Genomic DNA, 18,258 nt, shown 5'->3' with positions numbered 1-18,258 from the left:
TGCCCTCATCACCTAATCACATCCTCAAAGGCCCCACCTCCTAATGCTATCACCTCCACCCAGACTTCTGAAACACACTGGGCAAGCTAACAAGACCCCCAGGTGATCTATGTGCTTATTACAGCCTGAGAAGCACAGCTTTCACCTTCCACCTCTTCTCCCACACTTTCACCCCTTTTCCAAGGTGAAGGGTTTATAGGTGTGTGCAATCAACTTATAGCTGCATTTGTTACCTGTGACGCTGTTACAGAGAAGAGAAATGACTCAAAAAACCTGACATCACCTGTCTGGAGAAGGAACCTAAAAGTGGGTTCAAAAAGATGAATTTCCCAAAGAAGGTTTAAAGTCCTCCTCTCCACTTTAAGCTGAAGCTTCAGAAAGCCTCTGAAATTTGCAATAGGCACTGCCTTTTTACCTTGCACTGTCTTTTATCCTAATAGGTTGACCAAGTAAATGAGACCGCTCCAGGAAAGCCCAGCCTTCAGCCGAGTGGGTCAGCTGAGCTCACCTTTTTTTTCCAACAGAGGCACTTATGTCCCCTGTTTATGCACATGTTGAAATTTGCATTAAAATCTGAAAATAGAAAAAGATTCACACATTTCAGAATAAAATAAATATTATTTTATTTGTATTTACCAAGATTAAATAAGTCCGGGACATTTTACACAGAGCTTCCTCTAATTCCTTTATTATCACCTTCTGCTACGGAGTTCCAAGACTAGAAAGGGAAGGTATGAGGAAGCAGCTACATTTACACCTATGAAAGGAACATCTATTACAACGAGTAGATTGTTTTACCTAGGAACCGCTTCCCAATATCACTTCATAGTTTTCTTCCTTCCTTTCTCCTTCCTTCCTCCCATCTTTCTTTCTTCATGACTTAAAAATGTAATCTCAGGCATTTATAAAAATAAGCACATTCCAGATAATTAAGTAAGATGACCAAATATCTATTTATTCCTTTTAAAACTCCAGATCATTTAGGAAATTTAGTTTACACCTGATCCAAATCCACAGCTTGGAATTCTTTCAAACTCATGCCACTCCGGGAGTCCCTGATTTCCAAAAGAGTTAATAGGCAAAAGTTATAATCTCCAAGATTTTGTCATCATCAAAATGAAATAGGCATCGGTGTCAATAGAAGCACTAACACCAGCATAATAATTCAAAAAGTCTTCTTTTGAAACCTAAAGAAAAGAAAAAGGCAAGAAAGATGGAAATGGTGAGTTATAGTAGAGCATTTTACATTCTCCAAGATATTTTCTATTGAGGGCCATTTGCCACTGTCAATCAAGTAGGGTCAAGTTAGGCAAAGAGAGCCTGGCTTGCCTGTGCCCCCGGAGGTAGCTCACTGAGACAGGACATGTGCAAGGGTAGCCTAAGATTCACCTGCTCACTGGCCAGCTACAGTTCCCTCATGGCCATCACTTTGTACATTAAGATAAGATTTCTAGATCTCTACTGTACTGTTCAATATGGTAGCCACTAGCCACATGTGGCTGTTTAAATTTGTACTTTTTAAAATTAAACATAATGAAAAATTCAGTTTCTCAGTTGCACTAGCCACTTTCCAACTGTCTATTAGCCATATTTGACTAGTGGCAGTCATATTGAAGAGCACAGATGTAGAACAATTCCATCATTATGGAAAGTTCTGTGAGACAGCAGTGCTTTAGAGTGGACATTGTGACTATTATTGGCATTTTAGGATATAGAAATTTGTAGCATAAGAGAACAGATAAAAGTGCTTTAGTAAAAGGGAGTCTACACCAAACACAGAGCTAGGAATAGAAGTAGAGAATGGGTACTTCCCAGAATCCTTGATCACCCAGAAGGACATGATGCCTGACATTCAGTGGCAGAGCGCAGAGGTACTAGCCCTGCAGGAGATACTAGAAGGCCAGCTCTACCCACTTCTCAATATGGACAGGATATGTGTTAATAGTTTATGGTTGGATTTGCACTTCCTATGCTGGGCAATGAAGTTAAGAGCAAAGATGCAAAGAGTCGGAATCAGCCTCTAAATTCCATCTCTCTCTCCCCTACCCTTAACCGTCCCAATTCCTTAATCCCAGCATATACAGACATACTATTCCCCACAGTCCTAGAAGCACCCCTCAAAGTCTGGGCATTCTGGAAACTTGACTGGCCTGCTAGATGGAAGTAGTTCATCCCTGCAAGAAAAGTAATATTAACATCAAATGTTTGAACTTTCATTCTTGGCTGTCAAAGTAATAGTTTTATGAGTAATCATGTTTTGCTCTTTTAAAAGCAGAAGGAATAAAATGTGAACAGGGCCTTATCATTTTCAAAGAAGAAATTTTATCACCTGAAACACCACACAAATAACATTTTTTAATGATCCAAAAGTACCATCAAGGCAGTATACTTTTAAAGAAGAGTGATATGTTACGTGTTTGCTAATAAGAAGAAATATCTTTTGAAAACATTTAAAAACTGAAATACATAAGCTAAATATACTCTTTATTTTTCTTTTTTTTTTTAAGATGGAGTTTTCCTCTTGTTGCCTAGGCTTGAATGCAGTGGCGTGATCTTGGCTCACTGCAACCTGCGCCTCCTGAGTTCCAGTGATTATCCTGCCTCTCAGCCTCCCAAGTAGCTGGGATTACAGGCGTGTGCCAACATGCCCAGCTAATTTTGTATCCTTAGTAGAGACAGGGTTTTACCATGTTGGTCAGGCTGACCTCAAGTGATCTACCAACCTTGGCCTCCCAAAGTGCTGGGGTTACAGGTATGAGACCCCACACCCGGCCAGATGTACTCTTTTATTACAGTAGTTGCCAATGCTTCAAACCTTAAATTGAAGAGACAATATTAAATTAGAACCATGTTAATGGTGCAGTCTGATAATGTAAAAACATGATAATGTAAAAAAAATGACAAAGCTGGTATTATAAATTAAATCATATCTAACTTTGTAACTCAAGGACTTCTCAATTTTTCATCCCCAGAAATGATATTTCAGCTATTGCTATTAAGCCAAGTTCTTACTTTCAATGCATACATAGCTTACCACTAGAAACATCTACAGTTTTTCAAATAAAATATTTAAAAATTTATATCATATCATAAAAATGTTTCCTTGTAAAGCAGAATGTTGTTCTCAGCTTCAATGTCTATTCAATTTCTATTTAAAAATATTATCAAGATAAGATTTACATAATAGAAACACTTCACTATCTAGAAAACAGCTTGAGCTATAGCTGTCTAACAAGCTCTTGTCAATTAACAATTAACCTGGGACTATTTTTAAAGATATGTGAAAATTCTTTATGACTAGCATACTAATTACATTTATATATCAATAGATAGATAGCTCCAAGTACCTGTAAAAAATATATGAATATATGCAAATATATTTATGTGCAGGTACTTGGCCTAAGTAGGCACAGTCCTTACAATCTTTGCATTACTGGCTTAACAACCTCCGTCCTCTGTTTTTTTCTGGTACAGATGAAATAGAAGTAAACTTCCACTCAAACCCTGTCTAAATGACCTCAATTAGTAGAAAATGAATTCGTGATGATTTGCTATACACACTTAGCAGCTTCAATAATAATCTTAAGTAAACGGATTTTGCGTAAGATTGCTAAATGAGATTTTAAGCATGACTAAGAATGACATTTGTGGAATGGTACTTTATTTCCCAGTTCCCTTGGAAACAAAAAGAGCGACCTGGGTTTAGTAAGGTAATGGCTAACATTTGATAATAGCCTGCAATTGTGTAGCACTTTATCCCATCAACAGGAAGCACTCTGAGACTCACTATAACCCTGGAAGGAGCAAGTTACTCCTCCATGTGTCATTTCTCTCTGAATTCCAGGTCCTTATTCTAAGTCCCTCTCTTGGGTTGCAGATTGTCATCAGTTTCACATGTGTCCTGAGCGTTTCCAGGAGTTCAGCAACTCACACCTTTCAAGCTTAAGCTCAAGATGTTCCCAAGTCAATAGCAGACTCTGGATGCCAAGTATTCAGGTCAGAAAAGAAAAAGTGACTCAAGTCTTTGAGCACAGGATAACAAACGACTATATACTCAGCCCTTGCTTCAAATTTCAAGTGCTTGTGCTCTGATTCACAAGGTCCCCAGCACATTTATTACAGGGTCTGGAACAGAATGAAATTGGAAATGAGTGACAGTTATATGGCGGCATACTGTAAAGCTGGATGTGATCCTTGGAGCGTTTGAGCTGATCGTCACACCTCCAGTGTCGGGAGCTGGAGCCGGAAGCCCATGGTGCTCACAGGGACTTTGGTGAAACTCACATGGATCAACAATGTTTGATGGCTGCTAGAATTTTTTAAATACTCCAGAGAAAGAATAAATAAATTTTGTTAAGCAGAATCAAAAGAAGAATCTAATGCAAAAGGAAAAAATGCCATTACATGTTGAGATTATTTTTTTCTCTGATGCACTCCACTTTTCTGTTCATTGCAAGGTCCATATTAAAATCTTGTCTATTGGTTAGCAGCTCATATTTTCAGTAGGTTTCACTCCTGGAGAGGATCTATTTTGCTCAGGGGAAAAGAAATGGCTTTGGCGAAGCAGGTGTGAGAATTAAACAAGAAGGTCATGCTATTCTCAGAGAGGAAGAGCTGTTTCACCACAACCTCTCACCACACCAGATGAAATGGCAAAAAGAATTCTTCTCACACGGCAATGTTCTCACAAACCCCATCAATCATTTGTTTATGTTTCTTTCAACAGATCTCACCCATCATCTGTTTTAGGAGACATAATTTTAGGGATTAACTAGGTGGGTTTTATTTTTTCAGAATAAAAGAACTAGCTATCTTTATCAAAGTTATATAGTTTTCATATAAGTGACTTGGAGGAATAAAACCATCCTGAGAAACACTTGCTTTCAAAAGGATCAAATACATGAAAATCAATAACATTATATGATGATCTTCCAGACCCTTGATGCCTTGGTTTTTCCTTTGAATCACAAGCATTTCTAGGATTTAAATCTTTACTGCTTTCTTCAACAGGATCTTAATTTAAAAGAACAATCAATAATCTCCAGGAAAGCAAGTTCATTGACCAATTTGGAAAATTGGAAATTATGAGGTTCTTCATTTCTGTACTCAAAGTAGATATGCATGGTTGAGTGTGGTGGCTCACACCTGTAATCCCAGCACTTTGGGAGGCCAAGGTGGGCAGATCACTTGAGGTCAGGAGTTTGAGACCAGCCTGGCCAACATGGTGAAATCCCATCTCTACTAAAAATACAAAAAATTAGCTGGGTGTGGTGGCAGGTGCCTGTAATCCCAGTTACTCGGGAGACTGAGACAGGAGAATTGTTTGAACCTGGGAAGCAGAGGTTGCAGTGAGCAGAGATTGTGTACCACTGCACTACAGCCTGGGTGACAGAGTGAGACTCCATATCAAAAATAATAATAGTAACAACAAAATAGATATGCATAAATCCAAAAATGGTACCTTACTCAGAAAAGGTTAATAGAATTTCATGAAGCAGGTGTAGAAGGGACCCCACACACCATCCATGAATACATCTGGTAAATTCAAGCTCTCCACTTGATTAAACAACAACATAAATCGCATCTGCAGGTAGTTTAGTGAGAGTGGAATTATTACCTACTTGTACTCTCATGGCTCAGTGAGACAACCTACTTTGGCCAAGAGGAATTAAAGGGCCAAGACAATTATCTGCCTCCAAATTTAGAGGGGGATTTTCCTTGCATTGTCTTGATAGGCTGTCTCTGTTGATGAAATACACTATGTCACTCCCCAACAGGGTGCCGCAGAAAGGGCTCCAAATGTCCTGGCTACAGAGGCTGAGTGAGATTCTGGGAGGGTAATTTCAGTGTCTGTTCTTCCCCTCCCTCCATACCCTCTTTAATCTCTTAACAACTGTGGGTGGTTAGTTTGGTTTGAAAGCCAGTGTGTTAGCCTGCAATTATTCTAATTCACTGCTCTGTCCCCACAGCCTAGAAAAAAGCATGTATCTCTATAAATATTTATTGATGGGACATATTTCCACCTGCAAGCCATGATATTTGCCAAGTCAATCTGTAGCCTACTTGGAATACACCCAGCTCTGCCTTTGAAAAATATGATTAGGGTGTGAAATGTGACTCCATGCCTGCTGCCAAACCATACAGAACAAGAGTACATGGTCCCCCAAAGTGCCATCTGTGCCTGGGAAAATCCTATGATGGTTTAAATCACTGTGAAAACCAGCCCGACAGACCAGCAGAAAGAATTCTGCCTCAGTCTACAGTTCAGTTTGCAAATTCTGGGTTTCTCATTATTACTGTGAATGGAATGCAGGTACGATGTGCACAGCAGCAGAGAGTCAGAGTCTCCAGCCATTCTGGCATGGGTTTGCCTTTGGTGGAGTTAGAAATCCAAATCCAGTATTGTTATGGGTGGCTTGTTCTGACAAATCCTCATTCTCAGAATGTTTGCATATATCATTCTTGTTTCATAAAAAGTTGCTAATTTCAATCTCTTTTCTTTGGCTTGTTTAATTTTCTATCTGAGGTCCAGACCCAACAGGTGAGGTTTTCCTGAGGGATGTTTTGGCAACTTTTTATTGTGTTTTATCTTCTGAGCTAAGGTCTTACTTTTTAAATTGTAAATGGACTAAGGTTTAAAATCTGCAAGTTAAATAAACAAAAAATATATCCAGAAGAGTGTTAGCAAATGTTTTCTTTAAATGTCTCTTCTCTGTTCCTCCCACTGCTACTAGAAGGAGTAGAGCTAAATAATGCACAATTCCTGACTGCCAGAAGCCATAGAGGAGAATGAGAATTGGAGTGCAGTGACCCTTGACCATCAGGTTATTAGCAGATTTTTTTTTCAGAGGGTGAAAGGGCTGTGGTGGAACTTTGCTCATGGGCCCAGGACCCAAACCGCTAGAAGGGAAGCAACTAAATGTGACCAAATGCACTATGAGGTATGTGTTATCTGATATCAGATAGCTGTGCCCTGTGCCCCCATTAGACAGGAAGCGAAGTATCACTGGAAAAGGCTAAGCTGATAGCTGCCACCTAGTCTTTGATCAGAATCACATGCTCACTCTATGGGTCCAGTGAAGCAGAGACATGAGTCATAACCAGAATCAAAGACAAGAATCTCTCTAGAGCAAAAGGCTTGAAACCCACCATGTCCAGGAAATAGGGGAGCTCTCCTTAGCCATAATCTGCAAGGTGCAGGCTACAAAAAGCATGGATTTTTTCCTATACATTTCTTCACAATTTCTGCTGGCTTTCTACATTTTTTAAATGTGAAGAAATTCTACACATTTCTTCATAACCCTTGGTATCTTTGGCCCAACCAATCTCTATATGAGCCAAGATAATAAATCCAATACAAAATCAGACTTGTGCAATTAATTAAAACACACACACCTACCCACCCGCCCACACACGCACATGCAAAACTAGTATTTGGTAATATGGGGATGCACCCATCCTCAAGAGAAAGGTCCTTTTTCCAGCCTATCACCAGGATAAATAAGAGTTGAGCATCTCAACAAGCTATTTAATAACTGCCATACTGCTCATCTGGTAGCACTGGTTTTCATATGTCTTAAATCAATACATAATAGAATCTCAGCTTCCAAGTCTATGAAATAAAACCTAAATAGTGAATTGATACAAAATATGGCAAGTGTGTTCAAACCCTAAACCCAGAGCCAATTAAATATATAAGATCTTAAAGCAGACTATTAACCCAATCCATGTCTCCAAAGTGGGCCATGATTGCAGCCAAGGATGGAAGCAGAAAGAGGTATTACACCTAGCAGCAAGGTGGGTTGGCATTGTCTCCAGCACCATAACCAGAGGCTGGTCACTGTGCTTTCATCTCTGGTCCCAGATACAGAACCCACAGAAGGAGAGCTGTAGTTTCCTTATCTATTTTCCAATCTCTGGGACTGTCTTTGCTTCTAGTAACCTTTCATGGGCGGAGTCTCACACATTAAAAATATGAAGCCAAAGCTTAATGCTGGGAGGAAGAGGCGTTAAGCCATGAAGCATCAAGATGGAAAACCTGCTTTGGAATATTCTTGTGATCCTAGTCCAAGTCACATCCAACCTCCTTGTGCTGGTGGGAATTAATTTCTTTCTTTCTTTTTTTTTTTTTCTTTTGAGACAGAGTCTTGCTCTGTTGTCCAGGCTGGAGTGCAGTGGCATGATCTCAGCTCACTGTAGCCACTGCCTCTCGGGTTCAAGTGATTCTCGTGTCTCAGCCTCTGGAGTAGCTGGGGTTATAGGTGTGCACCACCACACCCAGCAAATATTTTTTACTTTTAGTAGAGACTGGGTTTTCACCATGTTGGCCAGGCTAGTCTTGATCTCCTGACCTCAGGTGATCCACCCTCCTTGGCCTCCCAAAGTGCTGGGATTACAGGCATGAGCCACTGCACCCAGCCTGCACTGGTGGAAATTTCAACTTAATTGGCAGAAAGCAGAGAGGGGAGAGATAAACATTCCACAAGGTGAAGGCTTTCTGGTATAGCCTGCCCACTCACAGTACAAGATGTTCCACATAAAATCTGAGAGCCCAGCCCAGTTTCAAAACTTCAGCCACAGGAGTACTGTGAATAGTCATGGATCTACTGCTCAAATAAATAGCCTCCCCTCTCACACCAGTCTTTAAAATGACTATTTAAAAAAATCATTTTAAATCTGTTTGTCAAACTGTGGCTTCCCTAAACCCTAGACAGTGAAACTCAAGATTTGCTTGCAGAAATTGAGGCTAACACGTAGTCTTCTTCTGGTCCCCAAATGAGACTGAAACACTTAAAGACTTACAGTCCATCATAAAAAGAGATAAATTATCATCTCACCTGGAAATGGATCATCTGAAAGGAGGTAGAGAAAAACTATGAGTGCATGGGTGAGGGTTTTAATTAAAATGCTCAAGCTTTCATTAATGACCAAGGGAAAAAACCTAAAGTTGATTAGACACCTGCATGTTTCAGCACAGCACTAGGAGCTTTACAGAGCTCATTTTACTTAAGTCCTATTTTAGAGCAAAGGAAACAGTCTCAGGGAAGGCAAGCTCACAATTGGCTACTCAGTGTCTTTTATTTCTGCCTGTTTCTTGGCCCCAGAAAATGCAGTATTTTGACACAGAAAAAACATTACAATGAGTGTGAAATCAAACACAATAATGGTTTTTGAGCTGAGGTTTAGTCATTTGGAGCCACATGGCTATCCCAAGGCCCAGCCCCAGGTCACATGCTTAAAGCTTCCAGGCGGTTCTCATCATGACAATGAAGTACACGTCAGTGTCAATGGATGCGCTCACGCCCGCATAGTAGTTCATGAACTCCTCAGGGGTCACCTGCAGTGGAAAAGTTAGAAACAAAAACGAAACTTTGCTTCTCACTCTGTCAGTGGGGGCCCACCTTGTGCATCTGTAAATAGAAGGAAATAGAGGACTTCTTTGTGTGTGTGATCATGGCTGAGGAACTGATCTAAAACAAAAGAACAAGTGAGGTTGAGGAAGGTGTGAGAACAGCACCTAGAAAGAGAGAAAGGAAGCCTTGAAAGTTTCTAAGCCAACCTAAATGTAAAGTGACACATGGGTTGTCATCTTTTCTCTAAGGGTGGGAGCCCGCCAGTTCAGATAAGGGAGGCTGAAACTCAGAGTAAGAAGGAAGTGTGCTGTAAACTGTAGTTAATTTTATCTTTCCGTGACATGTCAGAAACAACATGTCATATCCTTGTGTCAGGATAAGTGATGTTTTCCTTTTCCAAAACTGGAGTTCTGTCCTGCAGATGAAGAAACAGATTTCTAGTTAAAACGCTCCTGGGGTGCATATTTTTCTAACACATGAATATCTCATTCAAGGTCCAGAGTGAATAAAAACCCTGTTTAATGTCTCCCACCCATCCTGGCTTCTCTCCACTCTATACCCATGACCGTCTCTTTGAAATATTGACTAATGTGTTTATCTATTTTAGGATTTCGTAATACTTTGCTTTGGGGAAGAAGAAAAAACAGTTATTAGTATTATTTTTAACAGGTCTAGATAATATGTACATTTTAACCATGTTGGCTGACATGATCAGTTGGGGACATACCTATGCCTTACAAGAATCATAAGAGATGACTGACTTGTCCTTTTTGCTGAAATTATAAGTGAACAGAAAAAAATAAGTCATAGGATCCATAGCTCTCTCTCATACCACCCCTTCCCACTAAAAAAAAAGGAAGAGCAGTGAGAAGAAAGGCATTTGAGCTCAGCTCATAGTTGAACTGTAAATGCACATCCATAATACATGCATAGAGCCTCTGTTAAAATTAGGATACCCTTAGCATCCCTCTTTCTTGAACTTCTTTTTTTTTTTTTTTTTTTAACTAGCTATCAGACCACCCTGTGTTCTATGAACTTTTTTATTCCTCTCCTCCTTTGAATTTCTCAGCCTCTGCTTTCCAATTCCCTCATTAAGGGATTATATTAAGTTTCACACATCATTATTGCCCTCTCTCTATCTTTATGATGCTGTGTGAGGTTCCAGGGAAATGTTTCTCAGTGTGGTCCACACTGCCTGCATCAGGACCACCTGGGATGTTTGTCAGAAGCCCAGGTCCTCAGGCTCTAACCCACACCTGCTGAATCAGAATCTCTGAAGCAAGTGGTTGTGGAATTTACATTTGTAAAATCTAAACATTCCAGTTAATTGTTGTGCACACTACCATAATTTAACTGGGAATATCAAAGACAATTAAGCTAAAGTCTTAGTCCTCAAAAAGATTGCAGGCTGGTGAAATACTCCAACAAAGTAAGTGGATAATTTTAACAGCAAATAGCAAGTAAACTAAGAGAGTTGTACACGAGACCCTGAGCCATTTTGACTGAGCGCTTTACTGTGACAGTTTGAGGAACATTTTTTTGCAGCTAATTATTTTTTAATTAAAAATTATCAAATTCCTAATATTTTTAGTTTGTTATTTCTATTGTTTGTTGGTTGAACAGGGGTGACAGCCATTGAGTGAGACGCCCTCTACATCCACTGTAATACTCTTGTCCCTAGCTTTTCTTTCCCACAAAAGTCAAAAAACTCAAAACTCACTTTCCCAGACTCCCTTGCAGCTGCAGCTTGGGATGGCCAAGTCATAGAGTTCTCACCAATAAGATACAACAGAAATCTGACATGAATTTCTAGGGAGGCCTTTGTTTGCCTGATGCAGGCTCTAGCCCTTTCTCATTCCCTCCTTCTTCCTCATTTGTCCTGCTGCCTGAAACTCAGATGTGCTGTCTGAAGTTAGGCAACCGTCTTGAGATCATGAAGGAAAGGCCAGGAAAATCACAATAACCTCAGCTCTGCTCTCTTTAAGCCACTCAAGTGAGAACATCAAGTAGATATAAAACAAAACCTAATTTGTATATTCCAATGTTTAATGAGATTTGTTATTTATTTTGTGCAATGGAAACCAAACTCTAACTGAACCACCAACTGAGTGAGACTGGTATCATTATCCCCATCCTTCAATCCCAAGCTCCCTCAATGGCATGGAGTGACCTGGAGTTGAGTTGGCTCTGATGGAGAATGGAGAAGGAATCCAAGATGGGCAAAAGATAAAGGAAGTTTTAAACCTCACTTGGAAGTTAGAGTATGTCAAGCCAGAGGTCAGAGCTAACATATTTAATCATTTCTGAAATTACTCTTAGCTAGATATTTGCTTGTTTTCTGAGACTCAACTTATACTGGGAATGGCCTGAATCACAAAGTTTCTAATCTCCCATAAATTTGCCCTCATCATAGTAAATCGCGGTTTAGCAATAATTACCATCCTTACTCATTTTATCTGACAGAAAACATGAGAAACTGAGCACTCCTACTTTTATCAGGCCTCTTGCCTAAGCTACCTTTATGTGATAAGGGATATATCATATATACAAGAGAAGGTCCCAGATGGGGGTAATGGAAGTCACAATTCGATCCCTTCTTCTCAGCTCCAAATTCACTACAGGAATCCTAAAACAACTCCAGGTTGCTATTAATACATACGCTCAGTAATATACCTAAAATATTTTCAATTATTTACAAATTTTTACATGAGATAGATGAGGCAATCGACTGATATTCTCTGAAGGGCTAAAGTCCTAAGAGGTTTTTTTAAAAATATGATGATTATAAAGTCATATACACACATGAAGAATTCAAAACTTAGATATTAAAAAATAAGAAGTAGAAGTCTCACCAAATTGGGGTGGGGTTTAGTGATAGAAAAGGGGTGAGGAAAGTCTGTTTCACACGCTGTTTGTTTCACATCTCCGCCCGAATGGCTTCCAGCTGCTATGGGAGTCCTGTGGGGTATTAGTGCAAGACCAAATTCCAAGACTGCTGCAAACTCCAGCAACCTTTATGGGTATTTGAGAGTTTTGCCTAGATTATCAAGCTTGAACATTATCCTTAACTATGCTAAATTTTTTGCATTATTTTAAATTTTGTCTTACATGGAATGTTTTTAACCATAAAGTTGCACACTGGCTTTAAGCACAGCTATGCTTTGTTACAAAAAATCTTAAGATGCAAAATAATTCAATTTGCAAGAGGTAAATTACAGGCTAATTATTCTTCTCATAAAAGTATTTACCAGGGAGTTCCTCCACATCAACAATTTCTTGTGCATTTAAAATGCAATTCAATGTGCAAAAGTTTGAATTATAAATCACTTTTCAGAAACATTTTTATTGTGTCTATTAAAGGAGATGTCCCTGTTAAGCCCTTAGCAGATGCCCAGTTGATATGTGCTCAAAAAATGTTGCCCAGATTCATTATTATGCTAATACGGGTCCATATGCATATTATATTTAATAATTGTAAAACAGTCATTTCTGAATCTTTTAGAGCTGAGGATCACAAATATGAGTGAGTACAAGAGTCATCTGATACATATTAAAATGTAAATCCTTGGACTCCACTCTCCAAAAACTCAGATAATGTGGTTCTGCAGTACAGCTGGCAGTCTACATTATCATTAAATACTCCCTGATGACGATTATGAGCATCCAGAGTTGAGTATCAATACACGGTCTGTAACATTCAGATGACATCAAGTGCTGTAAGTGCTAAAAACCTCAATAACCTTCATGAGCTTTTGAGAGCTTAATGTGGCTTCTTAAGATAAATATCAAAAGGGATGATGTGCAGACTTGAATCAGCCGAATCACAACTGGCTATTTTGACTTTTGTTAGAGAAAAGAGTAACTGAGGTTTCCCCCGGCAATGAGGAGGAACCACCTGCAGAGAAGAAGCAGACACACTCTGGGATCCACAAAGGGGCAGGCTAATTTGGGGAAATGGCAGTTGGCTATTTTTCCATTGACATCTCAGTGATCAAAGGCCAGCAATGCTGGTAGAAAACATATAGCTTTTATTTTTTTCCCTAAGATTTTTGCTGCCCTACTGCATTTCAGACCTTTTGAAAACCTGCATCCACAATCCTCAGCCTGAAATAGAGGGTATCGCTCCATCCCTGACTGGAAAATGTCGGCAGGAAGGACAGAAAAGTCACCGTCCTATCCCTTACCCCTTGCTAATGAAACTCATCATGAAGTTTCATTTACAAAGTTAGAGGAAATTACCTTCAGAAGAGGAAGGTTTATTTGTTCTTCCCTTAACCACCCTTTTCTTGTCCACTGGCCCATTAATCTTTTCCTGTGCTATAAAAAGCTTAAGAAACAACGAACCCTGGGGTTGTGCTCTGACTGACTGTTACCAAAGGGACAACCCCCTTTCCTTATCACCAAAACCCTTAGGTCTCCTAATAACAGAACTGGCCCTGGGTTTTGTTTTGTTTTTTCTAAAAAGTCCATTTATGGCTGTTGGTAGATGACATTTTCATCTCAGCCTAGACACAGTCATAGAGCTATATAATTCCTTACCCTACCAAGCTATGCATTTGTAACTTGAAGATAAAAGTTAATGGAGATGAGGTGGGTGATTTTGTTTTCAAGTTCACTGCAGTTTAGAAATGTAAGTTAATTTCAAAGCACACTGAAGAATAAATCAGAGTAAATTCTGTTATTTAGCATTCCCTTTACCAAAAACTACTTTTAAATGGCATTTCCACATAGCAAAGTGTGATGACAAACGAGGCCCATAAGGATGACAGTGAAGGCACTAAAACATCCTGAAAGACCTTGTAAATCTGTTCCCCAAAATTAAATTATGACCTCATTTCAAAGTTAAATATGTTTTATTATGGTCAGTTCATTGGAATGCAACTAGCAGAGTATAGTGAATATGATAACCACAAAATGGAATGTTTAATCAAAACATCACATTCCCCAGATGACAGGTCATCAGCTTATGTGGATCCCCTACCAATATATTTCAATATATGTGTATGAACGTGTGCAGGCACATGCATACATTTTGTTACTTTAGTTTTCAGAGTAACCATTTTGTTACCTCAGTTTCCCCTGGCAATAGGGAAGTTTCTAGGTGGTTCCTAGGGAAATAGTTGAATCCTATTTACAACATATATGGTATCAATGTGTTAAAATTTTGAAGATTTTGGACCTATTTCCCATTTACAGTTTCAAATTAAAGAGAAGAAATTTTTCCTAGATTGGGCTTTTACACTTACCAATCCATCTTTGTCATAGGGTGAATCAAAGTTATCCAGAAATTTCCTAAACACTTGTTCCTCACTCCATTCCCCATTCTGGTACTTCGGGTGGTGTTTTGCATTATACACTTCACGAAGGTCTTCAATTGTTATAACTCCATCTCCAGTCTTGTCTAACTTTCTGAAAGCTTGCATTATAACCTCTTTTCTGGCTCTGGACATTGGAGGCTACAAAAACAGAATAATATATGCAGAGACATACATAAGCAAATGAGCTTTTTTTGTATCCTATGTGATAAATATCTTATTCCCCTCAATGATATGAAATAATATTTGTGCACTATTATATAATAGGCACTACAATTGCTCCAAAAAATTCCTAAGTCTATTCACAGTCTTCTGCCCACTGCCCTCCCCATAGTGCACTAACATCTTCTAAAAACAAAATCTCAAAGTAGCCAACGCAAACCACGTGAAAGCCAAACTCAGCAGATATACTGATTAACAGGACCACTTACTCTTAATGTGAGAAGAAACTCATTGAAGTCTATTGTTCCATTTCCATCTCTATCAAACCTCCGGAAAAGCTCTTCTGCCTCTTCCTTTTCCATGACCACAGCATAATCATTTAACCCTTTCATAAATTCTTTAAAATCAAGGGTTCGATTACTATCGTCATCCATAATCCTAAATACTCTGAAGAAAATACATGCAAAAATTAAGAGAAATTTACAAAGAACAAGGTGTAAGTGTAAAGATTTAAAAAGAAATTGAAGTTCAAGGTTTTGTCAAAGTAAAATACAAAAGTCTTAAATTCTTCTCTCCACCCTCCCTTCCAAAAATGGAGAGCGGCTTCCCACCACACACACGCACACACATACACACACAGAGTGTAATTCTAATTACATGACCTTGTGAAAAAAACAAAACTGTGGAGACAGTAAAAAGAAGAAGGGAGAGGAAAGAGTTGAGCTGGTGAAACATGGGATTTTTAGGTCAATGAAACTAGCCTTTATAATACTATGATGGAGGATATACGACATTATGCATTTGCTAAAACCCACAGAACTTTACAGAACAAGTTGTAAACCTTAATGCATATGAATTTTTTAAAAATGATTTGGGAAGTCAGAAAATCACAGAAAGGAATGCAAACTGTGACAACAGAATTTCACTATTTTATAAAATAATGAAACATCCCAAAAAGGGGTAAAGGGATAAGAGAGAAAGGTGCTTTTAAGTACTTTGAAAATGAGCAGGGTCTGTAAGAACACAGGAACGGCACACAATTACTGTACTGTACAGTTGATAAAGTTGTTTCCCACAGGGATACAGGTTAACCATTCTGATACTGATGTACATGTATCCCGAAGTTGAACCATCAAGTAAATGAATAACAAAGATGGAAACCAAGTTTCTTTAAATGGGAGTGAGAATTTACAGGTAAGATAGGAAAAGAGGCATGGATTAGAGTTGGAGACATAGTGTGAACTCATGTTTAGTTTAATATAGACATAAATCATTACATATAAAAATAATTATACAAAGGTTACTATACACACATATATGTCCTTATTTTGTCAGCTGAGAAGGCCTAGAAATAATAATGCTCCAATAACAATAAGCAAGTGTACAGCCGGGGGCATGAATATACAAAATGAGACATTTTGTAGTACCAGAAAGAAAGGAAGTGCTAAAAAACAAACAACACATTGATGGGACTAAGTCAGGGATATAGGAGCCAACTTAAAGAGCTCTCAAGGCCAAGGCTGGAACAGTTTAACCAATAAAACAACATTGGATTATAACCCAAAATGTAAAAAAGAAATCCCTGCATCTGTATTGGTTTAAATAAATGGCAGAATAAATAAATGTGAAGAAAAGGACAAATTTCTTTTGCAGAAAAATTCCAAATAAGTTATGGATATACTCTGCTCTCAAGGAGGGAACACATACTCCCCACTCTCTAAGTGTGGGCTCTGCAAAGAGGTTTCCTTCCAAAGAATACGATATGGAGAAGGGAAGTAACTTTACACTGGAGAAGACTGACGAACACTCCCTCAATCAGATGATCAGCGTCAACATCAACAGTAATAAATCATGTTCATCACACATATCCTTGGTATAATGTGATAAAAAAAAAGGTGCTTTGCATCTACAGTCCCTAAAACCAATAAGCCCAGTTTAATCATGAAGAAAAAAATCAAAGAAATTCCAATAGGTGGGCATCCTACAAAATACTTGACCTGTCACATTCATCAAAAACCAGGAAAGTCTGAGAAACTGTCATACCCAACAGGATCCTAAGGAAATATGACAAGCAAATGTAAAGCAGAGTTCTGGATGGGATCCTGAAACAGAACAGGACACTAGGTAAAAACTAAGAAAGTATGAATACACGATGGGCCTTAGTTAATAAAAATGTGTTAGTACTGGTTTTTAAAGTAGTCTATTTAAAAAATAAAAATGTAACTTTTTTTAAGCTTTCATCTTTGCTAATAGACTTAAAAGTCCCAAAGTCTTCCCATCTCCCATTAAAGGAAAGCAGAAAATGTAGGTAAGTACTTTGAAAACCCTATGGTTTTCAAAAGTCATTAAAAAGTTAGAAAACAACAGATGCTGGAGAGGATGTAGAAAAATAAGAGTTCTTTTACATTGTTGGTGGGAGTGTAAATTAGATCAACCATTATGGAAGACAGTGTGGGAATTCCTCAAAGATCTAGAACCAAAAATATCATTTGACCCAATAATCCCATTACTGGGTATATACCCAAAGGATTATAAATCATTCTACTATAAAGACACGTGCACATGTATGTTTATTGCAGCACTATTCACAATAGCAAAGACTTGGAACCAACTCAAATGCCCAATGATAGACCAGATAAAGAAAATGTGGCACATAAACACCATGGAATACTATGCAGTCATAAAAAAAGAATGAGTTCATGTCCTTTGCAGGGACATGGATGAAGCTGGAAACCATCAATCTTAGCAAACTAACGCAGGAACAGAAAACCAAACACTGCATATTCTCACTCATAAGTGGGAGCTGAACAATGAGAACACATGGATACTCGGAGGAGAACATCAAACACCAGGGTCTTTCTGAGGGTGGGGGGCTTGGGGAAGGAGAGCATTAGGAGAAATCCTTAATGTGGATGATGGGTTGATGGGTGCAGCAAACCACCATGGCACGTGTATACCTATGTAACAAACCTGCACGTTCGGTTCATGTACCCTAGAACTTAAAGTATAATAAAAAAAAAAAAAATGGAAAGTTGGATTAATCAGAACCTGAAGACTTTAAATGTCCTAAAATGCTAAAGAGCTTGAACTTTATTAGCAAGTTATTTTTAAAGTTATTAAATGGTTGACTTGAAGTGACATTATCAAAATAATGAGAACTTTAGCAATGAATTGGAGGACTGAAAACTTAGAAGCAAAGGAACCAGTAAGAATACCATCATAAGAGTCCAGTGAAAAATGCTGAGTGTCTACACTTAAGCGATTGGAAAGAAAATAAGAAAAAAAGGTTTTCAAGATATTGTAGAAAAAAAGGAGTGAATATGGTGGGCTAATGATGATAATTCTAAAGTTTTCAGCTCAAGGACCTGGAAGAGTTGTAATACCATTAAAACAGTAGGGGCTGCTGGGAAAGCTGTATTTGAAAAAAA

At 38.6% G+C, this 18,258-nt stretch overlaps 1 protein-coding gene across 3 annotated transcripts in view; it reads right to left on the bottom strand.

Annotated features, from left to right (window-relative positions):
- Window positions 1-598: 598 nt before the first annotated feature.
- Window positions 599-18,258, bottom strand: part of CAPSL (calcyphosine like) — a 35,813-nt gene continuing 18,153 nt past the window's right edge. For 2 of the 3 annotated variants that reach the window (XM_017548269.2, XM_017548270.1), the window contains exons 3-5: window positions 15,100-15,277; window positions 14,600-14,809; window positions 9,054-9,337 (exon numbers count right to left, since the gene is read on the bottom strand). In XM_017548269.2, coding sequence (XP_017403758.1) covers window positions 9,236-9,337; window positions 14,600-14,809; window positions 15,100-15,277 — 490 coding nt within the window. In that variant the 3' untranslated portion in view covers window positions 9,054-9,235. Of the gene's footprint in view, window positions 1,188-9,053; window positions 9,338-14,599; window positions 14,810-15,099; window positions 15,278-18,258 lie in introns of those variants that run through there. The other variant, XM_017548271.2, reaches the window with a different exon arrangement.

This window comes from Cebus imitator, unplaced genomic scaffold (assembly GCF_001604975.1).
Source record: "Cebus imitator isolate Cc_AM_T3 unplaced genomic scaffold, Cebus_imitator-1.0 Scaffold205, whole genome shotgun sequence".
Classification (NCBI taxonomy): domain Eukaryota; kingdom Metazoa; phylum Chordata; class Mammalia; order Primates; family Cebidae; genus Cebus; species Cebus imitator.
The sequence above is the reverse complement of the archived record's forward strand: the minus strand, read 5'-3'. Positions and strand labels throughout refer to the sequence as shown.